The following is a 19,893-nucleotide window of genomic DNA, read 5'->3' on the forward strand; positions in this document are numbered from 1 at the left end:
CCCATGGGTCTTCATGCCCGGAACACCTCACCAAGGAGGCGTCCAGGGGGGTGTCCTAATCAGATCCCCGAGCCACCTCATCTGGCTCCACTTCTATGTGATGGAGAAGCGGGCCGAACACCTCCCCAGGGAGGGGTCCAGGGGGCATCGTAATCAGATCCCTGAGCCACCTCATCTGGCTCCTCTTCTATGTGGAGAAGCAGGTGGAAAGCCTCAACAGGGAGGGGTCTAGGGGGCATCGTAATCAGATCCCGAGACACCTCATCTGGCTCCACTTCTATATGGGGGAGAAGCAGGTCGAACACCTCACCAGGGATGGGTCCAGAGGGCATCGTAATCAGATCCCCGAGCCACCTTATCCGGCTCCACTTCTACGTGGAGGAGAAGCAGGTCGAACACCTAACCTGGGAGGGGTCCAGGGGGCATCGTAATCAGATCACTGAGCCACCTCATCTGGCTCCTCTTCTATGTGGAAGAGAAGTGGGCTGAACACCTCACCAGGGAGGGGACCGGGGGCATCGTAATCAGATCCCCGAGCCACCTCCTCTTCTATGTGGAGAAGCGGCTCGGCTCTGAGTCCCTCGATACTTGCGTCTTATTGAAATGTATCAGCCAAGTGAAGATGGCGCCCTCTTCAACTCGCCGTGTATACAATGGATTCATCTAATCACATTACTTGTTAGATCGATGTTGAGGATCAATAACGTATACCCGCAAGGTATGCGCCAAAACACGTAAATATGTCATATGAATGTGAAATTGTGTACTTTGATATTGTTTGAAGACGTTTCTGACAGTGGACATTTTGTGGTGGCGCCGGCTTACTAATTTGGCTGAGGGGAAAAATGTCTTTTCACTGACCTCTTCAATGGCATTTGCACCTCCCGTGGGTTTCAAAAGTAGGACACGGCTGCCATTGTTCCAGTAGCCGTGAACCCCCCCCCCACGTCTCTGCAGGGGCCACTTCTGCGACAGTATCAAACCCTTTGCTCGGTTGTGTTCAACGATGGATTTACCTCTTGAAACTATTTGAACATTTTTAGACACAACAGACAAAAATAAATACTGTACTTCAATAAATAACCGAGTCTCCGTCCCTTATTCAGCTAGGTTTTTTAGCTATCTAGCTAACTATCTAGCTAGCTTTCTCTCAAGCGAGCTAGCTAAATGTCGATCTATCTATCGAGATAGCTATCTAGCTAGCTCTCTATCCAACAAGTTATCTCTCTATCAAGTGAGCTAGCTCAATGTCTATCTATCTATCTATCTATCTATCTATCTATCTATCTATCTATCTATCTATCTATCTATCTATCTATCTATCTATCTATCTATCTATCTATCTATCTATCTATCTATCTATCTATCTATCTATCTATCTATCTATCTAGTTGGCTCTCTATCCAGCTAGTTAGCTGTCTATCAAGCGAGCTATCTAAATGTCAATCCATCCATCCATCCATCCATCCATCCATCCATCCATCCATCCATCCATCCATCCATCCATCCATCCATCCATCCATCCATCCATCCATCCATCCATCCATCCAACGAGCTATCGAGCTAGCTATCAAGCCAGCTCTCTATCCAGCTAGTTAGCTCTCTATTAAGTGAGCGAGCTAGATGTCTATCTATTCATCCATCTATTGGGCTATCAGACTATCAGGCTATCAAGCTAGCAATTTAGCTATCTGTCTATACAGCTAGTTAGCTTTCTATTAAGCGAGCTAGCTAGATATCCATCTATCCACCAATCTATCATCTCTCCCTCCATCCATCTATCGGGCTATCAGGCTATCGAGCTAGCTATCGAAACCTTACATGTTTTATTTTTAATGTGTACAGTATGTATGTCTCTTCTCCATTTTTGCATCCACTTCAAGTCAGCACATCTGTCGCAGCAGCCTTACAAAATCCCTTTGCCTTTGCTGCCAAAGACATCATCGCGCAACCTTGAGCGCCAAAGCGCTCTTTAGTCTGTTTCAAGGCAACATACAAACAAAAAGGACCCAAGGTTTAGATGGCTGCTCGTTCGGCGCGTTCAATTATTGACATTCATTGAAGTCGCTTGCTGGACTTGAGCGTTGACAAGGGATCTTTTTTGATCATTGCGCTACTTTGTCCTCGTCGACGTCTGGCGCGTTTATGCGGCTCGTACTTGGAAACGAGCTAGCGTCATTCCACGCGTGTCACGCAATTAATTTCCTCGCTAAGCACCTTAACGCCCCCCCATTTGTTTCCATTATGGGACGTTTGAGAACAACGGCAGCAAAGTGACAAAAACGCACTCAACCAGCTCAAGATTGGGTAGACCATTGGAAAGACAAAACAAAAATTAAAGGACAACCGACACCATTTTTTTTGCCCCTAACTGACATCAGAAAAAACGTTTTATAGCATCTAAAATACCCAAAACACGCAAGCTGATATTTTTAGTTAAATGCAAAACACCAATAAAAATGAGTTAAAGTGTCCCAAAACTACTTCAAAATGACCTCATAAAGTTTCAGTTTCAGAAGGTCCCGCGCTCTTGTTCGTGACGTCACGGCAGGACGTCTTGCCTTGCTCTCGAATCAAAACAATGGCTTCAGATTCCGAGAAGATGCTTTCTTGTTACTCATCCAGTTATGAATATGATTCAAATAGTTCTGAAGAGGAAAGCATACATGTTTGCAATCGATTAACAAAGTTTTTCCGTATCAATTCGAGCCGTCAGGACTCCAATGTTGCGTCCCAGAAAATGCACAACATGGCACTCAACCGCCATTGGAAATGGGCTGATTTGTCTGCTGGGAATTTGTGTCAACTAGTATCAAATAGTAGTGTTGGTGTAACACACAACGATTCACTATCGCGTTATTTATGTGTTTTCCTTCTAATTTCGCCATCAACACGGATCAACACGAAGTTTTCAGACCAAACAAAGTACCCAAAATGCATTGTGTGTCGCTTTCTCGGTCAGGGGCGTTCCCGATGGCACGTCACGAATTGTCACCAACTCAAAAACAAGACTTCCTGAATATTCAGCGCGAGTCTTAAAACGTAAAATAAAGCTAAATGCCGTGGAATCTTTGTAAAATACGGTTAGTAGAATTCATTTGAAGTGATTTTACAAATTATGGACACAACTTGTCCGGAGGCGTCGCTTGTCCTTTAAGTAATCTCAGGAAACTAGGAATTTCACGTTGATGTCCAAATACAGGTAACATCCGAGTTACGACCGGCGCAAGTTACAACCACCCGTACTTATGACCACGAGCGCCAGACCCTGTTTTTTTTTTTAATTCTACGCAACGCGCAAGCAGCCGGCAACGCATACTACAATTTTGGCCAGCCAGCATGTCACACACTCACACAGCAATCTGCTGCGCGACTACACTCAATACAGTAGTTGTACAGTGCGGATACCACTTCTGCAACAGATTGCCATTGTACACTATCCTGTCGTGTAAACGGCACGTCGGCCATTTGGAATGGATTTCGACTTACGACGGTTTGACTTACGACCGTTTGGTCGGAACGGAACCCGGTCGTAACTCGGATGTTACTTGTACTAGTAAATAATGTCCAACATGGCACCCGAGTAGGCAGCCGTCAGTCAGCGAGTGCTCTCTTTGCTTGTTATTTTTATCTTGTTTTTGTGTTTTCTTTTGTCACTTTGTGTTGTTGTGGGTCAAGTGAAACGAATACGGATTGTTTTTCAGCATTTGTTTGGCCACGACATTCATCAAGGAGGAGACTGTGCTGAGAGGTTGTGTCTTTTTGGCGGCACAACTCTGCAAGCACTGTTTTTGATTGGAATGTCGGTCTTCAGGAAACATCCATCACCACAGCTACCCCTCACACTATCCAACTGCCTTGTGTCAACCGTTGAGACCTTCAAGTTCCTGGGAATCACATTCTCCGAGGACATGAAGTGGGAGGTCAACACCAACTCTATTCTGAAAAAGGCCCAACAGAGAATGTACTTCCTGAGGCTGCTAAAGAAGCATGGCCTGCCACAGGAGGTGCTGCAACATTTCTACACGGCTGTCATCGAATCCATCCTGTGTTCTTCCATCACCGTTTGGTTCGGGGCCGCCACAAAAATGGACAAAATCCAACTTCAACGGACGGTTAGGAGGGCGGAAAAAATCATTGGCACCGCCCTACCCACTCTCGAGGACTTGCACACTGCAAGAATCCGAACAAGGGCGCGGAAAATCCTACTGGACCCTCCGCACCCTGCCCACCACCTTTTCCAGCTACTCCCCTCAGGCAGGCGCTACCGATCCATGCGCACCAAATCCAGCAGACATTTAAACAGCTTCTTCCCCCAAGCCATTAACTCTTTGAACTCTTCAACAGTAGCCAAAATGGAACTGTATAGTGCCACTTAGCAGTTTTATTAGTCGACGATACTAGTGCAGCGTGTTCTACCGGAAACAAATTCCTTGTGTGTTCTACATACTTGGCAATAAAGATGATTCTGATTCTGATTCTGATTCTTATTTGACTGTCATGGCTGAAAAGCTCTGGAACGAAAGCGCCTGTAATGTGAAGCGTTTTCACAGCCCCGCTTTGTTCTGCGGAAACGGTGCTGTTGGATAGTCTGCGGCTTGGAATTGAAGCGGATTAACATGGGACAGGAGATTGAGACAATCTCTTTTATTATAATAACAATCCATTTTATTTATAAGCACCTTTCAAAACTCCCAAGGTCACTTCACTGTCACAGGATAAGTTTATCTGTGGGTGAGCAGCGGCAGCCACGCGCGCCAGCGTTCAGTGAACCCAAAAGTAATTCAAATAGAGTGAAAGCTAGCTTTCTAGCTAATTGATAGCTAATAGCTAGCTAGTCAGCTAGACCGCAAACAGAGAGCCAGCCAGACAGCTGGCTAGCTATCTATTAGCTATCTGGCCAGCTATCCATTAGCCATACAGCTGACCAGCCATTAGCTATCCAGCCATCTATCTATTAGCTATCTAGCTAACTAGCTATTAGCTATATAGCTATCTAGCTATCTAGCTAGCTATCTATTTAGACTTTTTTTCTTTTGGTCAATGGATACTACAGCATGGTGTTTGCTTTCAACATTTAGCTTCTAGCAGATGTGCACATTTCACCATGACGTCCCTCGATCCACTGGTGAAAAGGACGGTTTTATCCTGTCCTTTTTCATCTAGAACTGCTTCATACAACAAAAATGGTACAGAAAGTGCTTAAGATTGAATGACTGTCGCTGGATTAATTTTGTTATTAAGTTTTTTGTTTTGTTGTTTTGACTTGAGGATGGCATCGCGAGAGTGGCTGCCTTTACAGCAGCTCCTGTATTTTGTTTTTCTACTTCTTCTTTCCTCTTACTTTCATCATTTTGCTGCTGTGAAATGTCAATTTCCTCCACGGCGAGATTGATAAAGGCTAATCCAATCCGATCCAAGTAGCGGTTTTACCAGAATGAATGAATTCACCGTGGGGGGAGGGGGGGGTCCTGCACGGCACCAGATGAGTGACAGCCGACACGTAAGGTGACGACGTGGAGGACGAAGGAGGCTTGATGAGTTGCCAGAAGAAGTCCGGATTTGTTTGCGTGCGACATGATCAAAACGCACACCGTCTGCATGGCAAAACAACAACAAAAAAATAAATGATCCCAGCGTGATTTATGGTCCGTTGTTCCCAGAACACAATGTCTCACTTTATTAAATGGAAATATAAATTAAAAAAAAAAGTACCTCAAGGACATATTTGGGAAAAAAAGCAAGAGTGAAATGTCATTTTTTTATTTATTTTTTGTTGTGCAAAGGGGAACTGAGGTCAAATGATTATTTTTCAAAAGCGACAATTTCTTTGATGGTTTGAAAGCAATTACAGCGGACGCTTTCCTTGATAGCAAATGATAATAATAATAATAATGATAATAATAATAATAATAATAATAATAATAAATTTCATTGATAAGCGCCTTTCAAAACTCTCAAGGTCACTTTATAGTCACAGAATAAGTTTTTCTGTGGGTGAGCAGTGGCAGCCAAACGCGCCAGCGTTCACTCAACCGGAAGGAACTCAAATAGATGGAAAACTAGCCACCTAGCTAATAGATAGCTATCTAGATAGCTATATAGCTAATAGATAGATAGCTAGATAATCTAGCCAGCTATCTAATAGATAGTTAATAGCGAGCCAGCTTATAGCTTATAGATAGCTCATAGCCATTTTTTTTTTTGGGGGGGGGGAACACGTGCAAAATGCTAATCGTTAGCCCAAGGGTGTCAAAGTCATTTTTTAGCCAGTGGTGGACCACATTGTCGTTACAGTTTCTTCTCGGGGGGCCGTTTTGAATTTGGAGGAACCATTAGAACGTTTCATATACTCCCCACATTACATGCAGAACACACAACAAATTAATCATGAACTATCGATGAAAAGGTTTCTTCAGCCGTCATCTGTACTTTTTTGAAGGTGTCGGACGTTTCGCTTCTTATTCAAGATGCTTCGTCTGCGAACTAAAGTCTTTTGCTGGTAGTTTCGTTAAGTCTCGTCAAAATCTTAGCGAAAGAAAATAGATGCTTTGAAACGGGAGTAAAATAAGCTATTTTCATAAAACAGCAAAATCCTTCACGAAATCGCCATGGTGGGGTGAGGTTCAATTTTGATCGTTTGTACAAAAGACTTCTTAGGCAACATAGGCTTAGTTACGCTGATGAGGTGAAACTCGAGCAAATGGGGCGATCAGGCCAGTCGTAGACCTCATACTCAGGACAATAGAAGTAATCAGTGTAGCCGCAGGGAGTAGTCCTCCACTCCCCCCAACCTGAGAGCAGGGACCAATCATAGCAGAGTCTGGAAAGTAGGGATATATATATATATATATATATATATATATATATATATATATATATATATATATATATATATATATATATATATATATATGGTCAGAGCGACCAACAAAATTTTAGTTCACTGACGAAGCATCTTGGATAAGAAGCGAAACATCCGACACCTTCAAACTTCAAAGAAGTACAGATGACAGATGAAGAAACCTTTTCATCGATGGATCACTCCTGTACGACTGAGAGGTTACACAGACGTAATCAATAACTTGTTTTCAAATCTGAAGTCAAGAATATTGACTGTTATTGTGGTTGAAATTGGACAATTTAAAATTTTGGTTCAGACTTTAACAAGCATCACAAGTTTGATTTGCTTTCATGGGTCAAATAAAATGATGTGGCGGGCCGGATTTGGCCCCCGAGGCCTCGACTTTTACACCCGTAATGTATGGGAATAGCCAACTAGCTGAATGGAAAGAGAGATAGTTAGCTCAATCGGTAGCTAGCTCAAGAGATGAGCATGGAATTGATTTGCTTTCGGGGGCCAAATAAAATGTGGCGGGCCAGATTTGAACGTCGGGCCTTGACTTTGACACCTGTGATGTAAACGATTAGCCAGCTAGCTTTATAAAAAGAGATTTAGCTAGCTTGCAAGCTTGGTCGCAAGCTAGCTTGATCGCAAGACAGCAAGCTAGCTCGAGTGATAAGCATGTGATTTACACAAATTTGATTGGCTTTCGCGGGCCGACTAAAATGAATTGGTGGGACAGATTTGGCCCCCGGGCCTTGACTTTGACACATTGGTGAAATCATCTGTGATTGGCTGCACGGTGACCAATCCCTGGTTGAACTTCCGTCCACCCTATGTCAGCTGACTTTGGCTCCAGCTGCCTCGTTGCCCTAATGAGGACGATGGGGAACGAAAAGGGGGGTGGGGGGTAGTTGCGGATTGAGTTTGTGTTTGACGGCTTGCAGCTTTGGGGTATTGGCAGCTATTTGTAGCGGCGCATGGCGCAGCTGTGCATACACAGTTGTTGATTCTTCTTTTGTATTTAATGCACCGGTGTCAAAGTGAAGGTGCGGGGCCAAATCTGGCCCACCACATCATTTTATTCGGCCCACGAAAGCAAAACTAATTTGTGAAATTCCATGCTCATCTAGCTAGCTAGCTAGTGACCAAACTAGCTAGCGAGTGAGCTAATTAGCGACCAAGCCAGCAAGTGAGTGATGTAGCTTTCTTTCCATTCAGCTAGCTGGCTAATCATTTACATCATAGTTATCAAAGTGAAGGCTTGGGGGCCAAATCTGGCCCGCCATATCATTTTATTCGACCCGCGAAAGCAAATCAAACTGATGAAATTCCATGTTCATCTATCGAGCAAGTTAGGTAGCTACCTAGCGAATTAGCTAGATAGCTAGTGACCAAACTAGCTAGCAACTTCTCTAGCTAGCGACCTAGCTAGTTAGAAAACAAACTAGCTAGCAATCTAGCTCGCTAGCGAGTAGGCTGACTCTCTTTCTATTCAGCTAGCTGGCTAATCTCTTACATCACAGTGGTCAAACTCAAGGCCCGGGGCCAAATCTGGCCTGCCACATCATTTTATTTGGCCCGTAAAAGCAAATCAAACTTGTGAAATTCCATGATGATCTATCGAGCTAGTTAGCTAGCTAGTAACTGAACTAAGTAGCGAGAAACCAAGCTAGCTATCGATTTAGTTAACAAGCAGGTAAGATAGCTAACTCTCATTTGAATTCAGCTAACTGGCTAATTCTTTACATCACAGGTGTCAAAGTCGAGGCCAAGGGGCCAAATCTGGCACGCCACATAATTTTATTCGCCCCATGTAATTGTCCCAAATAAACCACAATAGCACTCATTATTTTTTACTTCTGATTTGAAAACTAGTTATTGATTAATTTGTTGTGCATTCTGTATGTAACATGTGGAGGGGACAAAACATTCTAATGGCTTCCCCAAATTCATAACGGCCCCCAACAGGAAACCAGAACTACAATGTGGCCCGCGCCCAAAAATTGTCCAAGATGTAGATATAGAAAGACATAGATAGAGATGATATAGATATAGATATAGATATAAATATAGATAGATATAGATAGATACAGATAAATATAGATAGATATAGATAGATAAATATAGAGATAGATAGATAGTTAATAGATAGCAAATAATTAGCAAATAGATAGCGACATGCAAAATGGTAGCAAAGCGTCGTCGTTTGGTGGTGCACTTGAATGCAACCCTGGCCTCCAAACTTGATTGGAATCCCCTTCTTCTTCTCTCGTCACGTGGCACTTTGTGACTAAATGCAATCAAGGGGTCCGCACGCACGCACGAACGCCATTCAGAGCGCTGTGCAAGGTGACCCGCGCGATGCGTTAGCAACGTTGCTAACGCTTCCCAATTCGCCGCGTCCGAAGCCGCGCCGGCGATGACGCGATTTCAATTGAATTCCCAGACGTATGCGGAGCCCCTTTTGGGGGGAGGATGCTCGGGAAGAGCGTCTTATTGTTATTGGAAGCCCGCAAATGAAATGGCTTGCAAAACGATTAGCCTTGAGCGCATACAGTAGCTTTTTTTTTCTGTCATGTTTTGAGGTTACTGCAATCTGGAATTATTTGAATCTGAAAGGCAACGATTTTTTGTGTCGTGAAAACATACAAGGGAGAGCAAAGTGTTTGAAACTTTATTTTCTTTTGACAAAACAATCAGTCAACCTCGATACAAAAATTGTTGCATTGTCCTCAAACGTTCTACATTTTAATCAACGTGTCCTGGCTAACATGACAAAAAAACAGCACAGATCTCCGCAAACTGCTCATATGACCCGTTTCAAGGCCGTAAGGCTTAAAGTGGCCATTTTGCCAGATTGGATGTTCCAATTGAGAAAGAAACAATGCAAGGAATTAGCCAGCTAGCTGAATGGAAAAAGGGCTTGCTATCTTGATCACAAAGCTAACTCAATCACTCGCTAGCTAGCTGGATCACTCGCTAGCTCAATTGCTAGCAAGATCGATCGCTCGCTATGTAGCTCGATCGTTCACTAGATACCTTGATCGCTATCTCGCTCTATCGCTTGCTATCTTGATCACTAAGCTAGCTCAATCACTCGCTAGCTAGCTCAATCACTCGCTAGCTCAATTGCTAGCAAGATCGATCGCTCGCTAGGTAGCTCGATCACTCACTAGATACCTTGATCGCTATCTAGCTCTATCGCTAGCTAACTCTATCGCTAGCTAGCTCACTTGATGGATGAGCATGGAGTTTTACAAGTTGAATTTTTTTTGCGGCCAAATAAAATTATGTGGTGGGTCAGATTTGGCCCGCGGGCCTTCACTTTGGCACCTGTGAAGTAAGTTATTAGCCAGCTAACTGAATAGAAAGAGCTCTAGCCAGCTAACTGAATAGAAAGAGCTCTAGCCAGCTTGATCACTAAGCTAGCTCGATCACTAAGATAGCTTGATTGCTAAGCTAGCTTGATCGCTAAGCTAGCTCAATTGATAAGTTAGCTCGATAGCTAAGCTAGGTCATTTGATCACTAGCTTGTCAATCGCTAGCTAGCTTGATAGATGAGCATGGAATTTCACAAGTTGAATTTGCTTTTGCGAGACAAATTAAATGATGTGGTGGGCCAGATTTGGCCCCTGGGCCTTGACTTTTACACCTGTGATATAAGGGATTAGCAGGATAGCTTAATAGAAAGAGAGCTAACCAGGTCGTTTGCTAAACTGGCTCGATTGCTTGCTAGCGCAATCGCTAAGCTAGCTTGATCGCTAAGATCGCTCGATAGCTAAGCTAGCTCGATTTCTTGCTAGCTAGCTCGATTGCTCGCTAGCTAGCTCAATCGCTAAGTAGCATGATAGATGAGCTAGAGATAGATGAAGTTTGAAAAATGCTCACGACGGTTTTGCATAGAAATCCGGCGTCACCCGTAGGTAAAATTTCCTATTCGCCAATGGCTTGTCTAATACGAAGTCCTGAAATTGTGCAAAATTGTTCGGCGGCCATTCCATCTTTTGACAGTTGATGGAATTCTTTATATACTGGAACGTAAACAAGTTGTTTTTTTTGGGTCACATCAGCAACACGACTTTGTCTTTTGTGTTATCAGGTGAAAAAAAAACTTTTTCATTGACCATTTCGGTCTGCGCGGGGGCCATTTTTGTTGTGTTGCGAGGCAAAGCGACCTCTTCAAAATAAAAGTGAACAACTCCAACACAACAACCGTCCAATACAAATGTTAATAAAAAAAAAAACATCAAATCTACAGCTACACACAATCGAATTGTTTTGAAAGGCAAATGTAGAATGGGGAAAAAAAGTGAATAAAAGCCCCAAAATTGAAAAAAATCATCTCCTTGTGTACATCAAGTGAACAGAAAGAAGAAGAAGAAAAAAAGGTGAGCAATCATCACGAAAAACAGAAAAATGAGTTTTGTGTGGAGTGGACGTCACTCACTGGAAATATCAAGACGAGCTAACACGGAGGTAGCCGAGCAACGAGCGCATCCGGAGGTGAGTCATGCCATGGCGGAGATGGGTGCAAATTACAATGCGGCCATTCCGGTGACTTCCGATGTCAACCTAGGACAGGACAAACAAAATTCAAAGACAAAAAGAACAACAACAAAAAAGATATAAAACAAGTGTGACAGAAGAAAAAAAGGGGCATCGAAGAAAAGAAAATAATAATAATGATAGAAATACATTTCTTTTACAAGCGCCTTTCAAAACTCTCAAGGTCACTCTACAGTCACAGGATATGTTTTTCTGTGGGTAAGCAGCGGCAGTCATACGCGCTAGCATTCACTCAACCCGGAAATAAGTCAAATAGATCGAAAGCCAGCCAGCTAGCTAATAGATAGCTTATAGCTAGCCAGGTAGACAGCTATCTATTAGATAGCTCATAGCTAGCTAACTAGATAGCTATATAGCAAATAGATAGATAGCTAGATAGCAAATAGATTGCAACTAGATAGTTAGCCAGATAGCTAGCTAGATAGATAGCGAAATAGCTGACAGACAGACAGACAGACAGACAGACAGACAGACAGACAGACAGACAGACAGAGATAGATAGATAGATAGATAGATAGATAGATAGATAGATAGATAGATAGATAGATAGATAGATAGATAGATAGATAGATAGATAGATAGATAGATAGATAGATAGATAGATAGATAGATAGATAGATAGATAGACAGCAAGCTATATGGCTAATAGATAGCAAATAGATAGTTATCCAGATAGCTAGCTAGATAGCGATATAGCTAATAGATAGATAGCTAGATAGCTAGCCAGATAGATAGGTAACTAATAGATAGCAGATAGATAGCCAGATAGCTAGTTTATAGATAGCTCATAGCTAGATAGCTATATAGCTAATAGATAGCTAGCCAGATAGATAGATAGCAGTGAGCTAGCTACATAGCTATCATTCTATCTCAAGTTATTTTAGCACAGTAGTACCTTGTTAGCGTCAATGAGCAGAGTTATCAAAGGCGAGACAAAGTGAGATAATAATACATTTAATTTCTAAGCGCCTTTGGAAACTCAAGGACACTTTACAGTCACCGGATTGATTTGTGCGGGTGAGCAGCGGTAGCCATTCGCGCCAGCGTTCACTCTACCCGGAGATGACTACAACACAGCATCATTCTTTTCCCAACCTCATGTAACCGGATCACATTGACCCGGAGACTTTCGAATGATCCAAAGGTGCCATTTTTGTCGTGGATTCCCCTCAGAGGGGTGTCATAGCTCGGAGAGCTCGGTTTGAAATCAGAAGCCGGTTCATTGCTTGGTCAACTGTCTTTCAGTTTATTTGAAACATTAGATTGATCACCCCCGAACCACAAAAAAAGTGAATTTTGCAACAATACACTGACAATAGTTTTTTTGGGGGTGGATTAATTGGGGGTTGTGGGTGAAGGGGAGGGGGGGGAAATAGGAGAATACATCTTCAGTGCACATTGTTTCAATAAAAACATCAACTCAAATGTTCTCAATACAAGTGTTTTGCTGACGGGGGAGGGGGGCGGTGCAGGGATATACACAGGTAACATCCGACTTACGACCGAGTTGTTTTCCGAACAAACGGTCGTAAGTCAAAATGGTACTAGGCGGAGAATTAAAATTGTAACGATTGGGTCTGGCGGTCGTGGTCGTAAGTCAAGCTGGTCGTAAGTTGGATGTTACCTGCATATAGATATATAAATACACTATATATCTATATACAGGTGACATCCGACTTACGACCAAGTTCCGTTCCGACCAAACGGTCGTAAGTCAAAATGGTCATAAGTCAAAATCCCTTTCAAATGTTGAATAGAGACTCTGAGGCTATATGACTCGCAACCCCCCCCTCTGGTGCCATCACACAGTCGATTGCTGTGCGAGAGTGAGATGCTGGCTGGCCAAAATTGTCGTACGCGTTGCTGGCCTGCTAGCGCATTGTGGTACCAGGCGGAGAATTAAAATTGTAAAAATAGGGTCTGGAGGTCGCGGTCGTAAGTCGAGTCGGTCATAAGTTGGATGTTACCTGTATAAATATATTTTTTTTTTGGGGGGGGGATGGGATTGGAGAAGCGGAGGGTGGTGTTGGGGGGGCGTTGGATGCTAGTATGTGAACGCACAACAACCACTTTGTCCACTTCAGGATGTTGTCATTGCCGATGGGTCGCTCCACATGGCGGCCACGTCCCTGAACCTGCCGGTGGGAGTTAGCGCAAACCACAACAATCATCACCGTCATCATCATAAGGATCATAATAATAATGATAATAATAATATCCAGTGCGCCCACAGTCACACCGAAGGACAATTTCAAGTCTTCCATGAACCCGCCGTCCACCGTTTGATAACGTGGGAGGAAACCGGAATACCCGGAGAAAAACCACACAAGCAAGGGGGAAACCATCAGTAGTCCACAGCAGCCGGAATCGAGCCCACCACATAATAATAATAATAATAATAATAATAATAATAATAATAATAATAATAATAATAATAATAATAATAGTTATACTTCTACTACAATAATATGAATACTAGTAATAATAATCAAGTAAATAATACTAATAATACTAATATTAATAATTATAATAATACTAATACTGTACTAATACTAACAATAGTTATACTACTACTACTACTAATAATAATAACAATAATAAATAATGAATAGTAATAAGAATAAGAAATAAAATAATAATAATACATTTCATTTAAGCGCCTTCCAAAACTCTCAAGGACACTACTACTAATACTAATACTTATACTACTAAAATACCATACTACTCCTAATACACTACTACTAGTAATAATAATAGTACTAATAATTGTAACACTTGTACTACAAATAATACCAATAATAATAATAATAATAATAAAGAAAATACGTAATACTAGTACTAATAATAGTTATACTACTACTACTACTAATAACAATAATAAATAATGAATAATGAGAGTAAGAAACACAATACTACTACTAATAATAATAAATACAATACTACTGCTACTACTACTACTACTACTACTACTACTACTAATAATAATAATAATAATAATAATACATTTCATTTATAAGCGCCTTTCAAAACTATCAAGGACACTTTACAGTCACAGGATATTTTTTCCGCGGGTGAGCAGAGGCAGCCACACGCACCACAGCGTTCAATCAATCTGGAAGTAACATAAAGTAAAAAAAATAATAATAAAAATAAATAAAAAAAACTAGTCTCCTACTACTACTTGTACTAATAATTATTATACTACTACTACTACTACTACTATTACTACTACTACTACTACTACTAATAATAATAATAATAATAATAATAATAATAATAATAATAATAATAATAATACTATTTATCATAATAGTAATATTAGTCAAAGTCAAAGTCAAAGTCAGCTTTATTGTCAAATATGCTAATATGCATGACATACAGCACAGATGAAATTAATGTCCTCTCGGACCCAGCGTGCAAGACATGCAAGGCACTTATAACGTGGCTAAAAAAGACATACAATTGACAACAAACAATACATGTAATTTCTGTATGTAAAGTGAGGTAGTGTCGTCTGGAAAGTGAGGCAGTGACATATGTAAAGTGAGGTAGTGACATATGTAAAGTGAGGAAGTGACGTACATAAAGTGACGTAATGTCGTAATTGCAAAAACAAACAACTAGAAAGGGTTGAAGTGAGGTCTTGTCTAATGAGAAATAACAAAAAAATAGAGTTCAGGATGATCGTACAGCATGTAGCGTGTACTCAGAGTTCGGTGAGTGTGGCAGTGGGAAGGGGCAGGCTGGGCAGGGCTGGGAGGGAGTTGAGTCTCCGGACTGCCTGGTGGCAGAAACTGTCCTTGAGCCTGCTGGTCTTGGCTCGGAGACTCCGCAGTCTCCGACCCGATGGCAGCAGGCTGAAGAGGCTGTGGGAGGGGTGGGTGGGATCGCCAGCGATCCGGATGGCTCTGCGGGTGAGGCGGGTGTTGTAGATGTCCTGAAGGGGGGGGAGAGAGACACCGATGATCTTCTCAGCTGTCCTCACGATGCGCTGCAGAGTCTTACGGCAGGACACGGTGCAGGCGCCGTACCACACAGTGATACAGCTGGTCAGGATGCTCTCTATGGTACCGCGGTAGAAGGAGGTCGTGATGGGGGTCGGGGCTCCAACTCTTTTGAGCTTGCGGAGGAAGTACAGGCGCTGGTGGGCTCTCTTGGCCATTGATGCCGTGTTGTGGCTCCAAGACAGGTCTTCGGATATGTGCACTCCCAGGAACTTGGTGCTGCTCACTCTCTCCACTGCAGCACCGTCGATGGTTAGTGGAGCATGCTGGGGGCGCACTCTCCTGAAGTCCACAACAATCTCCTTCGTCTTCTCCACATTCAGACGGAGATTGTTGTCCTTGCACCACGTGGCCAGGCGGCTGACCTCGTCCCTGTAGGCTGTCTCCTCGTCGTTGTTGATGAGGCCCACCACAGTCGTGTCATCTGCAAACTTTATGAAGAGGTTGGAGCTAGGTGATGATGGTGAGCAGTCGTGCGTGAGCAGAGTGAAGAGGAGGGGGCTCAGCACACACCCCTGGGGGGCCCCTGTGTTCAGCGTGATGGTGCTGGAAGTGTTGTCGCCAACTCTGACTGCCTGTGGTCTCCCCGTCAGGAAGTCCAGCAGCCAGTTGCACAGGGAGGTGCTGATCCCCAGTTTGCTCAGTTTATTGGTGAGTTGTTGGGGGATGATTGTGTTGAATGCTGAGCTGAAGTCGATGAACAGCATTCTGACGTAGGAGTCTCTGGTCTCCAGGTGGGTGAGCGCTGTGTGGAGAGCAGTGGAGATGGCATCATCGGTCGAGCGGTTGGGCCGATATGCAAATTGGAAGGGGTCATGGGTGGGTGGGAGGGCAGCCTTGATGTGGTTCATAACTAGCCGCTCGAAGCACTTCATGAGGATGGGAGTGAGTGCGACCGGGCGGTAGTCATTGTGGCAGGTGGGGGACGACTTCTTCGGGACCGGGATAATGGTGGTGGCTTTGAGGCACGTGGGCACAACAGCCTGGCTCAGAGAGGTGTTGAAGATGTCCGTGAAGACATCTGTGAGCTCCACAGCGCAGTCTCTCAGAACACGGCCAGGAATGCCGTCGGGACCCGGGGCTTTTCGTGCGTTGGTCCCTCTGAGGGATCGCCTCACGCTGTCCTGGGACAGTGTCAGCACCTGTTCGCCGGGAGGTGGTGGGGTCTTCTGTGCTGGAGTGCTGTTGTCTGCCTCGAAGCGGGCGAAGAAGTCGTTCAGCTGGTTCAGCAGAGTGGTGGAGTTCTCGCAGGTCTGTGGAGTGGGCTTGTAGTCTGTGATGGTCTGTATCCCACGCCACAGGTTCCTGGTGTCACTGCTGTCTTTGAAGTGGTTGGCGATCCTCCTGGAGTGCTGTCTCTTGGCCATCCTGATGCCACGTGACAGGTTGGCCCTGGCTGTCCTCAGGCCCCGCTCATCGCCAGCTTTGTAGGCAGCGTTCCGAGCCCTGAGGAGCCTGTGGACTTCACCCGTCAGCCATGGCTTCTGGTTGGCCAGGATGGTGACAGATCTGGTGACAGTCACGTCATCCATGCACTTCCTCATGTAGGAGGTAACAGAGTCTGTGTACTCTTGGAGGTCGGTGTTGTTGTTGTAGGTGGCCGCTTGTCTGAACATGTTCCAGTCAGTGTTGGAGAAGCAGTCTTTGAGTGCCTCTGACGACCCATCAGGCCACACCCTTATCTGCTTCTTGACTGGTTTGATGACTTTGACAAGAGGCCTATATGCGGGCATTAACATGATAGTGGAGTGGTCCGAAGCTCCTAGGTGGGGGAGGGGGTAGGCTTTGTAGGCTCCTTTGTGTGTGGTGAAAACATTGTCCAGAATGTTGTTACCTCTCGTCGGAAAGTTAATGTGTCCATGGAGATGTGGAAAAACACTTTTCGGGTTGGCGTGGTTGAAATCGCCAGCCAGGATAAGGAAAGCATCTGGGTGGGCTGTCTGTTGCTCGCTGATGTGCTGGTAGAGTTCATTCAATGCCGCGCTCCTGTTGTTAATTGAGCTCGGGGGGATGTAAACTGCTACCAGCAGTATGGCACTAAATTCCCTCGGCAGGTAGAATGGCCGACATTTTATGACCATAAGTTCCATCAGTGGCGAACAGTGTTTGCATACCATAACAGCGTTGCGGCACCAGGCATCACTGATGTAAACACAGAGTCCCCCGCCGCGAGTCTTCCCCCCCTCGACGAGCGCTCTGTCTGCCCGGAAGCTAGTTAGCTGGGCTAGCTGGATGGCACTGTCCGGTATGCTGTCGGTCAGCCATGTTTCCACAAACACAAAGGCACAACACTCACCCACGGTCTTGGAAGTTGAGCGGAGAAGTCTGATGTAGTCCATTTTATTGTCCAGCGAGCGCACGTTAGCCAGCGTGATGGTAGGAATGCAAGGCCGGTGGCGGCTAGCCGCGAGCCTAATGCGAATACCTCCACGCTTTCCCCTCTTTTGTTTCCTCATACAGCGCTTGTGGCGCCTCCACTCTGGGTTGGGTGCAGGAGTGGGGGTCGGTGGAAGAGTGGGGCTCAATGGATGAGCCGACTCCCTGAGCAATCCATGCTTGCGTAGCACTTCTGCTTCAGCTGGTTTAGGTTTTAAAAATGAACTGCCGATGTCGAGCAGAACCTCACGGGAGTAGGTACGCCTCGGGTGTCGCGAGGCCAACGGAGACGGACATTTGCACGCGTAAGACAAACACAATGAACACGAAAAAAACAATTTGCCGGGAGAGAGAGGAGCCGCTGCGTGTGCACGCGCCGCCATCTTGGAAAAAAAAAAAAAAAAAAAATTAATGATAATAATTATAAAATCTACTACTACTACTACTACTACTACTAATAATAATAATAATAATATTTATCATAATAATAATAATAATGATAATGATAATAATTGTAAAATATACTACTACTACTACTATATAATAATAATAATAATAATAATAATATTAATGATGATAATAATAATAATAATAATAATATTATTAATGATGATAATAATAATAATAACAATAATAATAATAATATTATTAATGATGATAATAATAATAATAATAATAATAATAATAATAATAATAATAATAATAATCTTGGGGGAGGTTATTCGAATTGTCCTGAGGGCGTATGGCAGTCACCTGGCGTTGATGAGATACTGGGCCAGGCTGATGTTTGCCGGCGTCCCGGTGATAGTGATGTGGCGCTCGGACGAGCCTTCGATGGCATTTGCGATTTTGATCTGAGCCCCCGACATTTGTCGAATCTCGTTGATTTTGCTCCCTTGGCGTCCAATGATGCAGCCGATCAGCTGGAACGACAGCGGGTTTGAAGATGAAACGAAAACACCAACATGTCAAAAGAAAAGTCAAAGTCAGCTTTGTTGTCAAATATGCTAATATGCATGACATACAGCACAGATGAAATTACTGTCCTCTCGGACGCAGCGTGCAAGGCACTTATAATGACTTTAACAAACATAATAAACACGAAAATGGCAATTTCCCGGGAGAAAAATAAAAAATAAAACAACAATAATAACACCCGCGGATTAGCCAAAACATTTCAAGATTCCTCACATCATTGGGAATGGTGAGCTCATGGGTGCTGGCCGGTGGACTGGCATCCAAACCTGAAACGGTCAAACACAACAACAACAAAAATACAAGAAATGGTTGAAAATGTCAACTTACTGTTTTGATTTCCAGTCATGATTAAATATTTGGATGAAGAGGCTCGGATATGATCAATAATAATAATAATAATAATAATAATAATAATAATAATACATTTATCAGCGCCTTTCAAAACTCTCAAGGTCACTTTATAGACAAAGTTCCTCTGTGGGTGAGCAGCGGCAGCAACATTCGGCAGAGTTCACTCAACCGGGAATAACTCAAATAGATCGAAAGCTAGCCACATAGCTAATAGATAGCTAATAGATAGCTAGAATAGCTAGCTAGCTATATAGCTATATAGCTAATAGATAGCTAATAGATAGCTAGCCAGATAGCTAATAGATAGCTCAGAGCTAGCTATCTAGATAGCTATATAGCTAATAGATAGCTAATAGCTAGTCAGCAAGCTTATAGATATCTCATGGCTAGCTATCTAGATGACTATATAGCTATTTATAATATATATATTAGCTAGCTAATAGATAACTAATACATAGCTAGCCAGCTAGTTAGACGTCTAATAGATAGCTAACTAGGTAGCCAGCAACGGTGACCCCGTTCAACCGGGAATAATTCAAAGAGATGAAGTTAGCTAGCTAGCTAATAGATAACTAATAGATAGCTCGCAACAATAACCAAGCTGACGTTTGTCACGCCGCAAACCCGGAGAGGAAGTTGCTACTGGCATGCAACTGACTTGCTCCATGACGTGGACGTTGTCGTGGCAACGCTTCAACTTGCCGAAAACCTGAACCAAGGCTTCATTTGCCATCACATACTCATACAGTGGCGAACCGTGAAGGCCCGCAA

The 19,893-nt window shown here is 43.5% G+C and overlaps 1 protein-coding gene across 5 annotated transcripts in view; it reads right to left on the reverse strand.

Annotated features, from left to right (window-relative positions):
* Positions 1-4,671: 4,671 nt before the first annotated feature.
* Positions 4,672-19,893, reverse strand: part of LOC148894424 (poly(rC)-binding protein 3-like) — a 42,043-nt gene continuing 26,821 nt past the window's right edge. For 2 of the 5 annotated variants that reach the window (XR_016115757.1, XR_016115756.1), the window contains exons 12-15: positions 18,985-19,037; positions 18,547-18,716; positions 11,295-11,419; positions 4,672-5,597 (exon numbers count right to left, since the gene is read on the reverse strand). Coding sequence is in view for 3 of the 5 variants with exons in the window: in XM_089002477.1 (XP_088858603.1) it covers positions 14,420-14,525; positions 18,547-18,716; positions 18,985-19,037 (329 nt within the window). In the remaining 2 variants the exon portion in view is untranslated. The other 3 variants (XM_089002478.1, XM_089002477.1, XM_089002476.1) reach the window with 3 other exon arrangements.

This window comes from Hippocampus bargibanti, linkage group LG08 (genome assembly GCF_051943395.1).
Source record: "Hippocampus bargibanti isolate YZ-2025 linkage group LG08, ASM5194339v1, whole genome shotgun sequence".
In the NCBI taxonomy this organism is placed as follows: Eukaryota; Metazoa; Chordata; class Actinopteri; order Syngnathiformes; family Syngnathidae; genus Hippocampus; species Hippocampus bargibanti.